We start from the raw sequence: 14754 nt of genomic DNA on the forward strand, positions 1-14754 counted from the left end.
CCCTTGTGCACCACTGGCTGCGGTAACTGGCAGTGCCTTAACCCTGATACAACTTAATGAGCTGCTAGTCTCGTAAGGACCTTTACATGTTATAGTATAATAACAAGGAGCTGTTTTGCAAGTGTGCCTTCTAGCAGCAGTGGAAGTGTTAACAGAAAGCCCAAAGGCACTGTATGCCTCAGGCTGCCTGACAAGGAAGTTATTTTCAAACTCAATTTTTTTGTGTACAAATCGTGGGCAAATTTGTTGGCAAGATGGAGCAGCCATCCAGCCCGGTTCCATTTCAGCTATAGATCGGGGGAGTAAGATGGGAGGAAAGGCCCACACATGAGACGCAATAACAATAAACCTGTCCGAGGAGGGGAGATGGATTGGCTTGGACAGCTGTGTGCTCGCTGGCGAAATATCCATTCCACGTAATTGCATTTTAAGCTTCCGCTGGTCACTTGCAAAAATTGTTTCATTATGGCAACATATTAGGTGGAATGACAGGCTTTCACTGGTAATTCCTTGATAAGAGGTGAGCGGCTTGCAGGCACGGGTGTGAGAACGCGGAGGTTTTTGCTAATGCAGCCTCTCTGTCTTCAGAAGCAAGCGATGAGCACGCTGTCTCCCTGGGCCAGCCCCCAAAACAGCAAAGCCTTCTCACAAGGCAGGTGAAGTGTGCTACCAGCTGGGGAAACTGAGGCACGGCGCCTTGCACCAGTCTCCTCGGGAGTCTGCAGCAGAGCTGGGATTTAAACCTATATCCTTGGTGGCCGAGTCTAGTGTGGTAACTATGACAAAACCCTGCTACTCTTCCTTGCCCGTCTGGAAAAGCGCTGCTAACTCATCCGCTTTGCTGCGATGTGTTTTGTAGTGGGGTCATTGGGGCCAAGCAAACTCACTTCACAAAAGTCACAGAACAGTGTGAGATGCCAGCATGCTGTGGCTGCTGCTCCCCTGGGTTGGCTCGGAGCGGGTACCCGAAAGGCGAGAGGCAGGGCGGTCGGCTCCCACTGCAGAGCTACTTTGTCTTGAGAGGGCTTATCCACCCTTTTGGGATCACCTGAACATGGTGCGCAGGCTCCTGCCCTTCGCGTGCTGAGTGCATGGTTTCTCTATTTCCAGATGTTCCCCTCCAGCCTCCCCTGCTCATTGCTGGGTGCTCGCTCTTCTCCCATTTCCCATATGTGCCAGTGCGCTGACCTCTTGGCTGCTTAGTTGAAATTACCTCTGGCATCCAACTTTCCCTGTGGTAACATTGTGGATTGAAGAATAAAAGCCCCTCTGGGGACTGGGGAAGGGTGAGCACAGCAGACACAGCCAGGCCCCCTCAGCCTCTGGCTTGAGCTTTTATGCATGAAGTTTTCTCTCCCTTTCATGTGCATTCCCTGTCCCTGTTTCCCTGCCATTGTCTCTGTCCCTCTTCTTGTTTCACTTCCTCAGGGTTTTGATTTTGTTTAGTGCATCTTGGTAATTTTCCCCACAGCCCCAGCTCCCAGGGTCCTGTGAGAATTGCAGCTTGAATTTCTTTTTAACAAAATTAGGCTTAGCCATCCTGGTTGTAGAAGAGAGTTTAAATCCCTGAAACCTAATGCCTCAGGACCTTGAAGGCCACGGGAGAGGGAGGCTTTTTTTTTTTTTTTTTTTTTTTAATTTCTTGATTTCTAAGATGGTCGTGCTTTTTGATGGGATTTCATGATATTGGCAGTGGTGATTCCTGCCCCATAGTGGTCATTGCTTGGACTAGCATGGCTGAGGGATCCTTCTTTGGAAAGCAGAAGGATTTCAACAGGGAATTCTGTGACTGAACAAGATTTCCCCAGCTGAAGCAGCAGCACCCAACTGGCTTTGCACTCAGGGGAAGATGCTGGAGAATGAGGTTGTCCTTAGGATTTTGGAAGTTGGCATTGCCCTTTGGATAGCAACTGGAGGACAGAGACTGGAGGGAAGTGTCTTCCTTGGTGCTGCAGCAGGGAGCACTGATGTTATATCTCAGCCTCTGTAGAGTCTGAATGCTGGCTTCTGTTTAGAAGAAAAGAGAAGAGCAGCCGCTCCATGGGGGAGATAAAACAGGGTGTGCTAGATCCAGGGGGCTGGAAATACGGAGCAAGAGAGTGTGTATATGTGTGTGTAAATAGGTAGCAGTAAATTGGGCCTAAGTGGCTGGGGAAGGTTCTCAGCCAAAGCCTGCAGTGGAGCAGAGGTGGTAGTCCTAGGGACTATCCTGTTGTCTTTATTTTGAGAGTACTCCTTGTTCAGTGCTAGAAGAAAGCAGCTCTTCCTGTGGTTCTTCTCCATTGCTTCAAGGCATGGAGAAATGCTGCTGGGAACAAGAGCAACAGGTGTGGGATGGAGAACAGAGGCGGGAGGTAGGGAATTGTTGTTTGGGGTGGCACTTACTGGCATCTTTGCCTGGTGGAAGTGAATATGGGACAGGTAGTAGGCTACCCCATTTCCAGACCCCTGGAACAAGTTATAAAAGGCCTGAATCCCACATCTTTTAAAGTTTTTTGCAGGTGCGGTGGGTCCAAACCTGGTCTCCAGTACTTGGCTGGTACCTGGTCAACCCCAGACCCCTACAGCTTCACCCTAGCTTGAGCTGCAAATTTGCTTCCTCTATAAAGGATATAAATAGGAAAACCCAGCTTTGAGACCATCGAGCATGCGGTATCTTATATCAGTGATTGAGGACTCTCATCCTCCTCATTATACCCTCGGTACTATTTCTAGTACCCTCTGAGCAGACATCACCAGCTCCCTGCAGTTTAACTTGGAAGCAAAGTTTTATACTTAATTTCTAGTTGTTTGCTTTGAACTCATTGCAGAAAAGCTGGAAGATCCTAAAACTGCTTAGACTCTAATACCTGGCCATGTGGAGGACACTTGACAGTTGAGCTCAAAAAATTTTGGGGGGGTGGGCAGGCAGGTGGGAAGGAAATGGCTCTACCCGTCTGTTCATTTTGTGTTTGATACCAGCATAAACAGCTAAATAACGGTGTTAAATTTACACTGCCGCTTATATATTTCTTCCAATTTTATATGGTGCGTCCCTGAGCCTGTCTCATAGAAATGGTATGTAAGCATTGCGTATATGTGTATTGGAGACACCTGTATACTGGTTTTTCTATGTATGTATATATGTATGTCATCAGCTGCTGGTCACTGTACTATAGGTGGAGACGGATAGAAATTCAGCCCCAGACAAAATGAATGCAAGTCTCTTGTGGTTTGTGAAAGTCATGCAGAGGGGGCTGGAAGAGCCACAACAGAATGAAACAGCTTGATCAATCTGAGATGGGCTTGGTGTGGCATTTTCTGGTTGTGAAATGCTGAAACATTCAGGATTTGTTCCTGCTTGGAATGAAACTTGATCACTTTGTGCAGAGGAATTTGGTGGAAAATGTCCGGAGAAAAGTTTTCTTAGATTTCATAGATTTCATAGACATCAGGGCTGGAAGGGACCTCAGGAGATCATCGAGTCCAGCCCCCTGCCCAAAGGGCAGGAAGTCAGCTGGGGTCATAGGATCCCAGCAAGATAAGCATCCAATTTACTCTTGAAGGTGTTCAATGTAGGTGCTTGAACCACCTCCGATGGCAGGCTGTTCCAGACCTTGGGGGCTCAGACAGTAAAGAAATTCTTCCTTATGTCTAGCCTGAAACGGTCTTGCAGGAGTTTGTGACCGTTCGACCTCGTCATCCCTTGGGGCGCTCCGGTGAACAGATGTTCCCCCAGATCCTGGTGGTCACCCCGATAAACTTATAGGTGGCCATCAGATCACCCCTGAGCCTGCACTTTTTCAGGCTAAAGATTCCCATGGCTCTCAGCCTGTCATCATAAGATCTGTTTTCCTGACCTCTGATCATGTGCGTGGCTCTCCTCTGGACTCTCTCAAGCTTCTCCACATCCTTTTTGAATTGTGGAGCCCAAAACTGGACGCAGTAGTCCAGCTGCGGCCTCATCAAGGACGAGTACAAGGGGGGGGTTGCCTGTGGGGGTTGGCATTTCCACTCCTAATCCCATCCCAAGCCCCATGGGTATTGGCAGGGAAGGGGATCTGGAGGACTGGGCCCTTCTGGAAGCTGCTGTTCGTGCTTGGTGCTGGGAGTGAGTGATGGATTGGATAGCTCCCTCTCTCCAGCTGGCTTGTATTTTATGTTCTTCTCTCAGTGCTCCTCTTACACTCTTCCTTTCTCGACAACTTTTTACAGCTCCCATCAGAGGTTTATCTCACCCTAGAGAGCACAAGAAGTTGTTCTGTCTAGGGGAAGAGCAATAAACTGAGCCAACTGCAGTGCTCTCCCTTTCTGTCACACTTTTTGGCTCTCCCATCGCTGGGTGCAGTCTGATCCCTTGTGGCTGCTAGCTGGTGGACATTTTAAAGCTAAGCTGGGGAGAACCCCTTTGAAAAATTTGCTGGCTCCCAGTAAGCCAGCAGGTAAAATTATTCTATTTGCATCCTGACACTGCTGTTTCAGGGTGGTCAGAGGTGGGGTTGGTACTGAGACATGAGGATGAGATGCTTGCAGGCCAGAAGACTCATGGATCTGTAGAGAAGGAATACCTGATACCATGTTTCACCCTAACCTCCTTACCACTAATTTCACCTCCAAGAAGGTCTTTGCTTCCCATCCCAAGCTGGTGGGATAGTGTTGATGTGGTTTGTTTGAGCAGTTGCTGTATCGCATCCCAGAGGCACCTGCATTGATGTGACAGGCACATGTAATCCTTGTGCATCTCCTGTGTGATTTAGAGAAGGGTTGTTGGGGGGGATTCTTTAGGGATGCAGAATATCCTAGCTGTCTAAGGGAACAAATTGCCACTGATTTCTTGCTTTTAAAAGAAGTATTTTTATTTTTTCGTTATTAGCTGCCAGCTGATGGGGTGGTGGGGGGAGCTTGGGAGGGGAGAGTTGGGTGCAGCCTCAGAGAGGCAACAGCTAGATTAATACAGAGATGCAGCCACTGTCACAGCCCCTTAGCCAGCCCTTTAAATCAGGTGTGCCGCACAGACAGCTACCTGCCTGGCAGTGGGGCCTCTGCCATCTGTCTCTGTCGAGAATGCTGGGACCCAATTACTTTCCATTTCTGGTAGTAAATGAGTGGTTGAGATGCCGCTGCTGCTGGGCGTCCCATCCATCCGTCAGCACTGAGCACAGCACTGCCTTGTGTGGGCAGGTGGGGGGGGTGCGAGTGCACTGCGGCAGAGCCGGGCCAGGCAAAGGGCACCGGGTGCATGGAGAGAAGCATGGTAGCACCTGCTCTGGGGACGGACATGGGACTGTGCAGCCCTCCCAGCTCCCTGCGTCACAGCAGTGCAGGGAGGGCTGCACAGTCCCTTGTCAGTCTCTATGCAGGAGCTGCGGCATCTTGGATATGAGTGCACAGCACATGAGAGACCGGGTTTAGTCTTTGACACCCCTATGGCATGCTCCCAGGGCAGTGCCACAAAGCTTTCTTACTTCTGCTTTGCCCAGGGTTGCCTAGGCCAGGCTGGATGCAGTTGTACCTGGAGAGCATCTCTGGAGAGCAGGTGGAGCAGTGGATTTAGCTTGCCCCTGGTAGCCAGACTTCAGGACAGGCTTTGCTGGGAGGGGGAAACTAGGGCTACGTTGTATCCCTGTGGAGGTGCCACTTACCCCAGCAGGAGAACTTTGCAGCCAGGATGAAGTGTTGACATGAGCTGTGTTGGCAAAAGTGCTTTTGCTGGTATGAAATGTGCCGGTGGGATGGGTTTGGCTCTGGCGGTGAGTGAGGTGATCTGCATGTTCCTGACTTGCCCAGCTGCACCTTCAGATGCTGTCATGTGGGCCTGGTGTGTGACTGACCCTGGTGCAGATGACAGCTCTTGCCTTTTACAGTAGTTTAGCTGGGCCACTTCTGCCTAGGTTAAATTAGGGTTACTCCTCAACCATAGGCCTGTCATCCTAATGTAGATGGATCTGGAGACTGGATATGTGGTGTTTCACCCACTGGTGTCCCTTTAAAACATGCACAGGGGGCCAGCCAATATTTTTGTAAGTTCCCCCTGCTGGTGCAAGGCATTTAAAATATGACCTGGATTCTCTTGCTGGACTGGGACTTGGAAAACCTGAGCTCTAGTCCTAGCTCTGCTCTTGGCCTGTTGGGTATCCTGGTGCAAATCCCTTCCCCTCTGTGTCTCAGTTTCCACATCTGTAGGATGAGGGTAATGGTACTGACCTCCTTTGCAAAGCAGTTTCATATTTGGCAGTGAAAAAGGCTATATGTGAGCTAGAACCTGTGGTTATTTGGTTTAGCTTAAGTAAGTTAGGAGCAGGTTTAACAAGCTCCATGCATCAAAATATGGGGCTCCAAGTTCTTGTAGTAGTTTAACTTGTAGTTCACCCCACGTCAGGGTTTCCAGCACCGACTCAGAGGCACCGCCTCTAGGAGGGAGAGAGACATTTGCCTCTTGGGGTGTGATTTCTGGGGCCAGCTTCCTTCTCAGCTCCCAAGGGGAATTTGGAGGGCTGGCAGTACAACTAGATCACCTGTCATCTCATGTGCTGCCTGATTCAGGATCCCTGTGGGAGGAGGAGCTGTGGCCCAACCAGGCTATTTGTACAGAGCCTGCTGTCAGATCACAGCTGTGTTGGGGTGGCAGCAGCATGGCAGGCACCTGTGGCCTTGCAGAAGGTGGTCACAATTGTCTTCTCTTGTGGCTTGTCCTACAAACCCAGTTCACCTCTGATTTTGCACTGATGGCCCTCATCACCCTGGTGTGTGGGCCCTTGACATCTTAAATGTATGAACACAATGTCCCTATGAAGCAGGGCAGGATGGTCTCCCCTGCTGAAGAGACTGAGGCCTGGAAAAACTAGGTGGCATGCCCAATATCAGTGACAGAGCAGGGGACTGAACTCGACAATCCCACGTCCCAGTGCTCTAACCACTGGGCCAACCTCCCTCTCCATCCTGCACAGCGTGTCGTGGATGCTGCTTAAGAACCAGTCATCGCAGGAGGTTGTACTGCTCCCAGATAATTTGTTGGGTGTGATGGCTCAGTAGTCCTGTGTTCCTTTCCCACTGGGGAGAAATACCCTCTGGGGACTCTGTTTTAGGCCCCACCATGCATTTCATTTGTATTACAGAACCACCCACCCCTTACATCTCCTGGCATGTCCACAGCCAGCAGCTGCACCACTGTTTGCTGCCTGAGCACGAATTCCCTGGCACTGGGGAGAATTGACCAACATAATTTAAGGAAAAATGTGAAAAAGTAAATGAAATAATAAAGCAGGCGGGCGCTGGTGGAGCGCTGGCCTATTTAGGGGATATTTGCCTTTGTTCTTTCTGCTTGCTCAGGGCTTTCTTAATGTGCCTGTCCTTGTCAGCCCAGGGGGGTCGGTATTAATTATTACTGAAGGCCTGGCCCGCCTGTAATCTGTGGTTTTAAGGGAACAATAGGTCAGTGTTTAACAAGCTGGGCTGTACCGGTTACATGTTGTACAAAATAAAAGCCCCAGCGCCCTTCCTGGTTTGGCTGCAGTACAGATGACTGGATACAAGAATGCCCCAGGTTCCAGCTTGTGGGGGTGGGGTGTGGTGGTGGTGAAGGCATTTGTTGGGTGGAGCATCAGAGCACGGTCCCTCTGCTATTTTGGGGAGGGCCCTGTGCTCTGTTGCATTGGATTGAACCACAAAGCCATTTACCTTGTGCAGGTTGGTTTCTCGGCTTGTCTCGCACCAGGCTTGCTGGCATTTGCTTCAATTATCTATGCTCAGTCTAATGCCTTTTATCCCTCTGTAGGCTAGCGAGGCAGCGTGTGTAGTAGGAACTGCTCCATGGCAGGACCTGGGTTCCAAAATGCCTTTTCAGCTTTTATTTGCTCTCTGTAAAACCCTTCTATAGCTTCTCTTTAGGGGAAAATGGGTGTGTGCACAAAATGCTTTACTGCACAGTAGACTAATCTACTGTGCATTAAAGCATCACTGTCTACACGTGCACACCATTTACTGTGTGGTAAATTATTCTACTTCAGTTAGCCATTACCTGTAAATGCAGGTAGGAAACTAAGTGCACAGTAAATACTGTGTAGTAGCGCATGTGTAAACACTGACTAGGAACAATTTTGCTCCTGGTCAGCCCCAACACTAGGAGGCCACAGGGGATGGAGAACTCCCCTGATCCTGGTACTGCTCAGTTCCTGGCTACCCCAGGAGCTGGGAGCCAAGCAGTGCTGGGACAGGTGAGCTTTCTGCTTCCCTGCACAGGCAGGGGCTGACTAGAAACTGTCCTGCTTGTGGGGTAGCTCCCAGCCAGCCCCTAGCTGTGTGGGGAAATCCTGGCCGCAGGGCACAGGGCCAGGAGGGCTCTGTAGTGGCAGCTGTCTCCTGGCCTTGTGCACGTCGGGCCCCTCCCTATGTGTGCAGGGCAAGAAGTCAGCAGAGCTCTGCTGGCCCCGGGCTAGTATCCTGGGGGAAGCTGGAACTTCCCCTGGCTGCTGCATGGGGCCAAAGCAGGGTAGGAGCAGCCTTGTACCAGGCTGCTCCAGTTGGGAAGCAGTTTTGATCCCAATAGAGAACACGTGTAGATGTGCTCCCAGAGAAGGATTACTGCGCAGTAAAATATTGTTCAGTAAGTCTTTATAGAATTTATAGCACATGTAGACATGTTAATTGTGTATTTTCAACCCTTCTATCAATGTTATCCTTGTAGCCAACACTGCTTCTCTCTCCTACTTCATCTGCGTTGTGCATGGAGCTGTACAGGTTTTGCAGGGACTGCCAGCCAGAACAAATTAGGGATATTTTCTTCTGTCACTTTAATGTGTAGCTGTCCCCCTCTCTCTTGTTGCAGGAATTTGGAGGTGCAGGTGCTGCAGAAGGAATGATTTTTTTTTTCTCCACTTAACCACAGCTAAAACACAGCATGTGCAGTAGCAGGATTAACTTCCTCACTTACCTCCTGTCTGCCCTGGAGGAAATATCTCTAGCAGCCTTTGAATAGAATCCTGGCCGCATTATAGTCAGCAGGTCCAGGATTTCAGTATTTATTTACTGGCACTGTGGGTAAACATTAAGAGTGCACCAGTAGAGATTTTTAAGGAGCCATACTGGCCGATACCGATCTGATTCCAATATTCAGCCGGGCAGCTTGAAGACCAGCGTTGGGCTGGTAAATCTGTGAGGGGAGGGCAGATTGAAGCCCCTGAGGTGGGGCTGGGGTAGGTGCTGCTCAGGTGGGACGTGGGATGGAGCCATGAATGGCTTGTCTGGGGGATGTGGGGGGTGGCTCCCACCACTGTAGGCACCCTGGGAAGGCATGGGGGGCATGTGCCCCTGGATGTACATGGGGAAGGGTGGGCTGCTGCTGCAGGCTTGGGAAGGGGCTGGGCTGGGCTGGGCTGCGCTCAGGGTGGGCAGGGGTGTCTCTGGGATGGGAGCTACAGGGGAGGCTGCAGCCACCCCAAAATTCACTGTAGTCCCCTCCCTGTAGCCCTGCTTCCAGCACTGCTGCCACCAGCCCTCGCTGAGAAGAGCCTGGCCCCACCCCAGCCCCAGCCTGCAGCAGCATCCTGCACAGATCCAGGGGCACATGCACCCATGCCCTCCTGTGGTGCATGCAATGGCGGGCGTGGGCCCCCCCTTATGCCCTCCCGGACAAGCTGTTCACGGCTCGATCCCAGGCCCCGGCCTGGCTGGGCAGCCCCAGCGCCACTCCCACCCTCACCACGGGGGCCTTGATCTATGCTCCATGACCCTTCCCCCACAACACTTACCAGCCAATGCTGCTCTCCAAGATGCCGGGCTGTGCTCCTGGCTGCGTGCATGCAACAGCCAGGGCATTTATTAGCCAGATTATTGGCCACACCAGGGAAAAGATGCTGATTGCTGATACTGTCAATTTTCCCTATGTTGGTGCCTATCCAATATGGGACCGATGTATCAGTGCACCTCTAATAAACCTAACTTTAAACCATTTTAAACAGGGTTGGGGGACTTCCTGCTCAAGAGCATGCAACAGCTGTTCCTATCTGTCTGCTCTTATCTTGGTACAGCATAAGTGAGGTAAACCACTGTAACTTTACTCTGAATGAACCAGGTTTAAAATGACAGGAGTTTAGCTTCACTTAGTGTAGATACAGACAGATCTAGCCATTGTATTAAAATAATTCATTCAGTGTAATTTAATATTGGTATCTCCATCTATCCACACTGTAGGATTGGCATTTGTAGTAGGGGAGGGTATACAGCTACTATATAGTCCCATGACTGAGATGAGGGGCTGGCTGTGCCAGGTGTGGAATGGATGAAGTGGGAACCAGTTGTTCAGAGAGAGCTCGAAGCCTAAAGAGACAAGACAGATAAAAGATGGACTCTTGTCCTGCTTCAGAGATGAGGAGCTGAGAGTGGCTGGGCTTTTCTGAGGGCCTCAGGGATGAAAAAGTCTCCTTTCCTGGGATTGCCATGGGAGTTTGGTTGCTATTTCCCTTTAGAAATCCCAGTGGAAGTGAATAGCCCAAGGCCATATGCGGAGTGCAGCAGAACTCGTAGCTGAACCCAGGCTTCTTGATCATTGCTCCTCTGGCACAAGTGCAGCCTCTCATCTCTCTTCAGTCCTCACCTTGCCTGCTGGGACTTCCTGGAAAAAGATCAGCAGTGCAGGAGCTGAACTGAGACCTGCTGCCTTGTTTTACTTCCAGCAGAACAGAGTTGCCTTTGGACAGGCCCGTTATTCAGCTACTGGCAACTTGATCTGCATTTGAACCCGCAACCGAGGAGCTTCCAAGCTATTGTGCCACCTCCTTAATGATCTCACCAGGCAGCTTCTCCCCTACAGTCCCCCACATTCATAGCCATTTAAAGGAGCAATGCCCTGGCATCTTGAAGCAGGGGAACCGTGGAAACACCTCCCTGGGCACATAAGTGTTGATGGCTTGTTGCAGTTAATGATGGTGAAAAGGTGATCACACAGGGAGCTGCATGCCTGCCTGGCTTCTTTTGCAGCCACAGCGATCAAGCTGGGGGGTGGGAGGAGGGAGAGAGGAGGGGAATAAACCACATTTCCGATTTTTACAACACGATAAAACATAATTGTAATTTTATAAGATGCCGAAACACAGGATTACGTGCTAATGTGAGTACAGTGCTGCCAGTCATGCACAGCAGGCGGCCCTGGGCTGCCTGCTTCAGAGGAGGCAGCAGGACCCGTGCCGTGTGCCAGCAGAGGGCACTGCAGGCATGGCGTGCTTGGCCACTTGCTCAGGGCTAGTTGGGGTCGGAGTTGCAGCAATGGGTTGCAGGTCGGGATCCACGTGCAGCTGGGGTTGGGTGAGAGGGCCGGCCCAGAGCTGTAATAGCAGGGGCTGCAGGCTAGGAGCCGAGGTCCTTGGCAGAGACCTCCGAGAGCGGTTGCCTTCTCCCTGCCTTATTGCAGCCACGGCCTCTGCTTCAGGGCGACTCAGACCCTAGAGGCATTGCTGCAGGCTGGGATGAGAGGGAATGTGGGGATGAATGGGAAGCCCCTGTGCTGGAACAGGCAGAGGTTCAGCCCTCCTGCTTTGTCAGAGCCGGGGCTGGGGCTGGGGCTGGGCTCATCAGGGCTTGGGAGCCAAGAGCCTCGTGCAGGGGAAGCTTGCACAGCCCCTGCCCAGATGCTGCCTTTGTCTAGTGACGGCTGTCTATCCCCGCCACTGCATCCTCCCACTACTCCAGGTTCCCGTCTCTTTCTTTTTTTTGCCATTGACTGCATCGTCTCTTGAAATCCGTCATATCACTGCTGTGGCCGGTGCCCAGAGTGCTGTGGGCTGTGAGGAGGGATTGATCCTGCGGCAGTACATACGTGGAAGGGGTAGAGGAGAGGTGTGTGCTAAAGGCTGGCTCAGCTCCAGCCCTTTGATCTTTGGAGCTGGTTTTGAATTCATGTCCGTATTTTGTAGCTGGTCACTGCTGGCCAAGGCACAGCAGCCCCGCCACGACGTCAACACCCTGCAACTCCGACTGCAATCTGGGGTCAATCTGGGTCTGGATTTCAGCGCTGTGGTTCAGGTCTGTCACTAGGTTCTTGTTAATGCACATCCCTGCCCAGGGCTGGAGCTCGCTACAAGAGACTTGCTGGTTAGCAAAGCCGTTGACCAGCCATCGCACCCTCCCTGCCTTTGTATGCTACACACATACAGTAAAGAGACTTCTCTTGGTTTCCTAACGGTTAATTAGATGGGAACAAATAATGAATGAGCTAGGGGATTACATTTGACCCCCACCACCCTCAGAGGCCTCAGGCCATGTGTGATGCTAAATACCCATGTATTCTCTTGCTCCCATGTTTCATTTGGTGACTATTACCTCCTATTCAACTGCCTGCTGTTTTATGCTGCGCTTAAAAAAGAATAATACCAACAATTGCTCTGTTCCCCTCTGAACTGCGCATCTCTCAGATAGAACTGCTTAAATATCATCATCATCTATATTTATAGCTCTGGAGAGTGTGCTGGTCGCCTCTCAGGAATGCGGGCGGCTGATTTTAGCTGCTTTACTCTTGGCTTCGCTTCCTTGAGGGATAAAGGGATTGGGTTTTTGGAGCAATAGCTGGGTTCACGTCCAGGTCTGTGGGGAGCCAACCTGGGTGCTAAGCACTCAGTAACTCTGTGGTGAGGATTGGAAACATAGGGTGTAGGACTGGAAGGGGTTTCACTCATCACAAGTGACCCTGTCATGTAATCCCATTTGCAGACCAACTCGGCCTGTGCTGTTTTCGTCACCACCTGAGGTCGCCTGACATCCTGGATTAGAATAAGCCCTAGAGCCAGAATTTAGCATTATCTGCTCTTCCTTGTCTGATGGGGCTGCTACTCTGGAGGCTGCCTCTTGAACGGGGCAGCGTTTTCCATGTGTCACCCAGGCTGCGTGAAGAGAAGGCAGTTGCTTTCTACCACTCAGTCCTCCACTGCCCCTGCATTTCAGCTGCTCCAGTGAGAAGAGATAACATAGCAATCTCCATTTAAAAACCCATCTTCCAGCACAGTGGCTCATTTCAGAGCCTGTTGGAGGACAAGGCAGGCTCGGTGCTCGCAATGCAAATCCTAAATGATCCCGAAATGTTTTTCCAGCTGCTGCCTCCTGAGTAATCTTCTTCTCCATGTCCCATTTCTGCCCCTGTCATCCCCATCACTTTGCTTGGCACACCTGAGGGGTGATGGAAAAGATGGGTTTTTAATCTGTGCATTCTGGTGGGCAGCTTAAAGGGGGAAAGGTGGCATTAGAAAGCAGAGGGTTAAGGGTGTGTATGAGGGGAGGTTTGCATCCGTTCGGGTCCGCGTGCATTTGAGGGGGTGGCCTCTTGGAGTCGGGGGGGGGGGGGGTGCCTGTGTGTGTACGGGTACACGTGCTGAGGGATGTTACGCCATAAGTCAGATGCCTTATGCACAGTGTCGCTGTTCAGGCCCTGTAAGTGCAAGAAGGCACAGGGTCTCTTAGTGGAGCCTGTTCTGTTGGGCCAGTGGGTTGGGATGCCCTCCCGGAGAGCAGATGGATGGTTAGCTTTGCCCAGACCTATAAGGGAGCTCCCACCCTCTCTCTGACTTGGGCCTGCAGGCGGTTTCGCTGCTGGCCCCTTGCTTCCTTTCCACTGCCACTGATGGTTTCTTTCTCTCTCTCTCCCTCTCCTGACTGCAGCTGGCTGCACCTTTGAGGAAGATGGAGATTTGAACCAGTGTGAGTACAGCCAAGGAGAGGAAGATGACTTTGAGTGGGAGCTGATCCGGAGCTATATCATGCCTCATCTGTCTTCTGATCTTCCTCATGGTGAGTTTGGCTCCTCTGGCTTTTGCCGTCCTTTAGGAAGTCTGAGCCCCTTAAAGGTTTGATAATCCCCACGTACACTGAGCAGACCATCTCCGTCACAGACTCGCAGGCTCCCATGGCTGCTTGGAGCAGAGCCTGCTGACATTGCAGCCATCTTGTTTTCAGAGTCCCTGCAGGCTGTCACAAAGGAGATCATATACTCTGCTCTCTCTGGGAGACGTTGTCTGTCTTCTTTTTTATTTGCTGCTTTCTTAAAGTCATTTTAGTCTGTAAGTACATATTCTATAGAAGCTTGATATGTACCTAAAAAGCTCCAGGAGAGCAAGATGTGGTTAGCAACTATGACTAGCTGCACTGTGATGCTCTGTTCACTGATAGTCCCTCAAGGGGTACTTTTCACCACTCTCTGAGTTGAAAGCCCCCTGTCCAGTAATAGCTTTGCATGCTGGATGCACAGAAGCACGAGCATGATCATGGCTGCCTGTTTACTAGGGAAAGAGAAGGAAATGTATGTATTGAGGAGAGATGCTCTTCACCCTGGTGGGGTGGAGATGGCCTTCTCCCAGGGTCGTGGAGCTGCAATACTGCTCTTCCTTTCCAGGGCTCAGGTTGATGAGGTAGCAAACAGCTTTGCAGGTACCCCTTGTGCCAGGTGAAGTTCGACCCATGCTCCCTTCCTGTACTGCCTGGGATCTGCCTGTGATTTTCCCAAATGTATTTGCCTACTAGTTCCCACCTTCTCCTTTGTCGTGGATTAGCTGTTGCTCTTTGCGTTCAGTCGCTGGACTCCAGGCTGCGTTAGTGTTAGCTCGAGCAGGGTTTGCCTGAGGTGTGCGTGCAGACAGATGGTGCGCTGATCGGTTTGGACCGTTCTCTTGGAGATGAGGCCTTTGGGTTTCCAAGATGCCTGCTGTTAGCAATGTTTGACGGGCTGCGTGAATCCCTCCCTGGGCATCATGTGTTCACCTAGTTCTCAGATTCCCAAGTGTGGGTGGACTATGGAGA

General features: G+C 51.0%; 1 protein-coding gene across 3 annotated transcripts in view; it reads left to right on the top strand.

The window, feature by feature from the left end:
* The window catches only part of PTPRU (protein tyrosine phosphatase receptor type U), a 307092-nt gene that overhangs the window by 87131 nt on the left and 205207 nt on the right, over positions 1–14754 (top strand). For all 3 annotated transcript variants that reach the window (XM_090057147.1, XM_090057145.1, XM_090057146.1), the window contains exon 2: positions 13621–13749. In XM_090057147.1, the coding sequence (XP_089913273.1) occupies positions 13621–13749 (129 nt within the window). The remainder of the gene's footprint in view (positions 1–13620; positions 13750–14754) is intronic.

Source organism: Crocodylus siamensis, chromosome 7 (genome assembly GCF_052110815.1).
Source record: "Crocodylus siamensis isolate JL-2025a chromosome 7, ASM5211081v1, whole genome shotgun sequence".
Lineage (NCBI taxonomy): Eukaryota > Metazoa > Chordata > Crocodylia > Crocodylidae > Crocodylus > Crocodylus siamensis.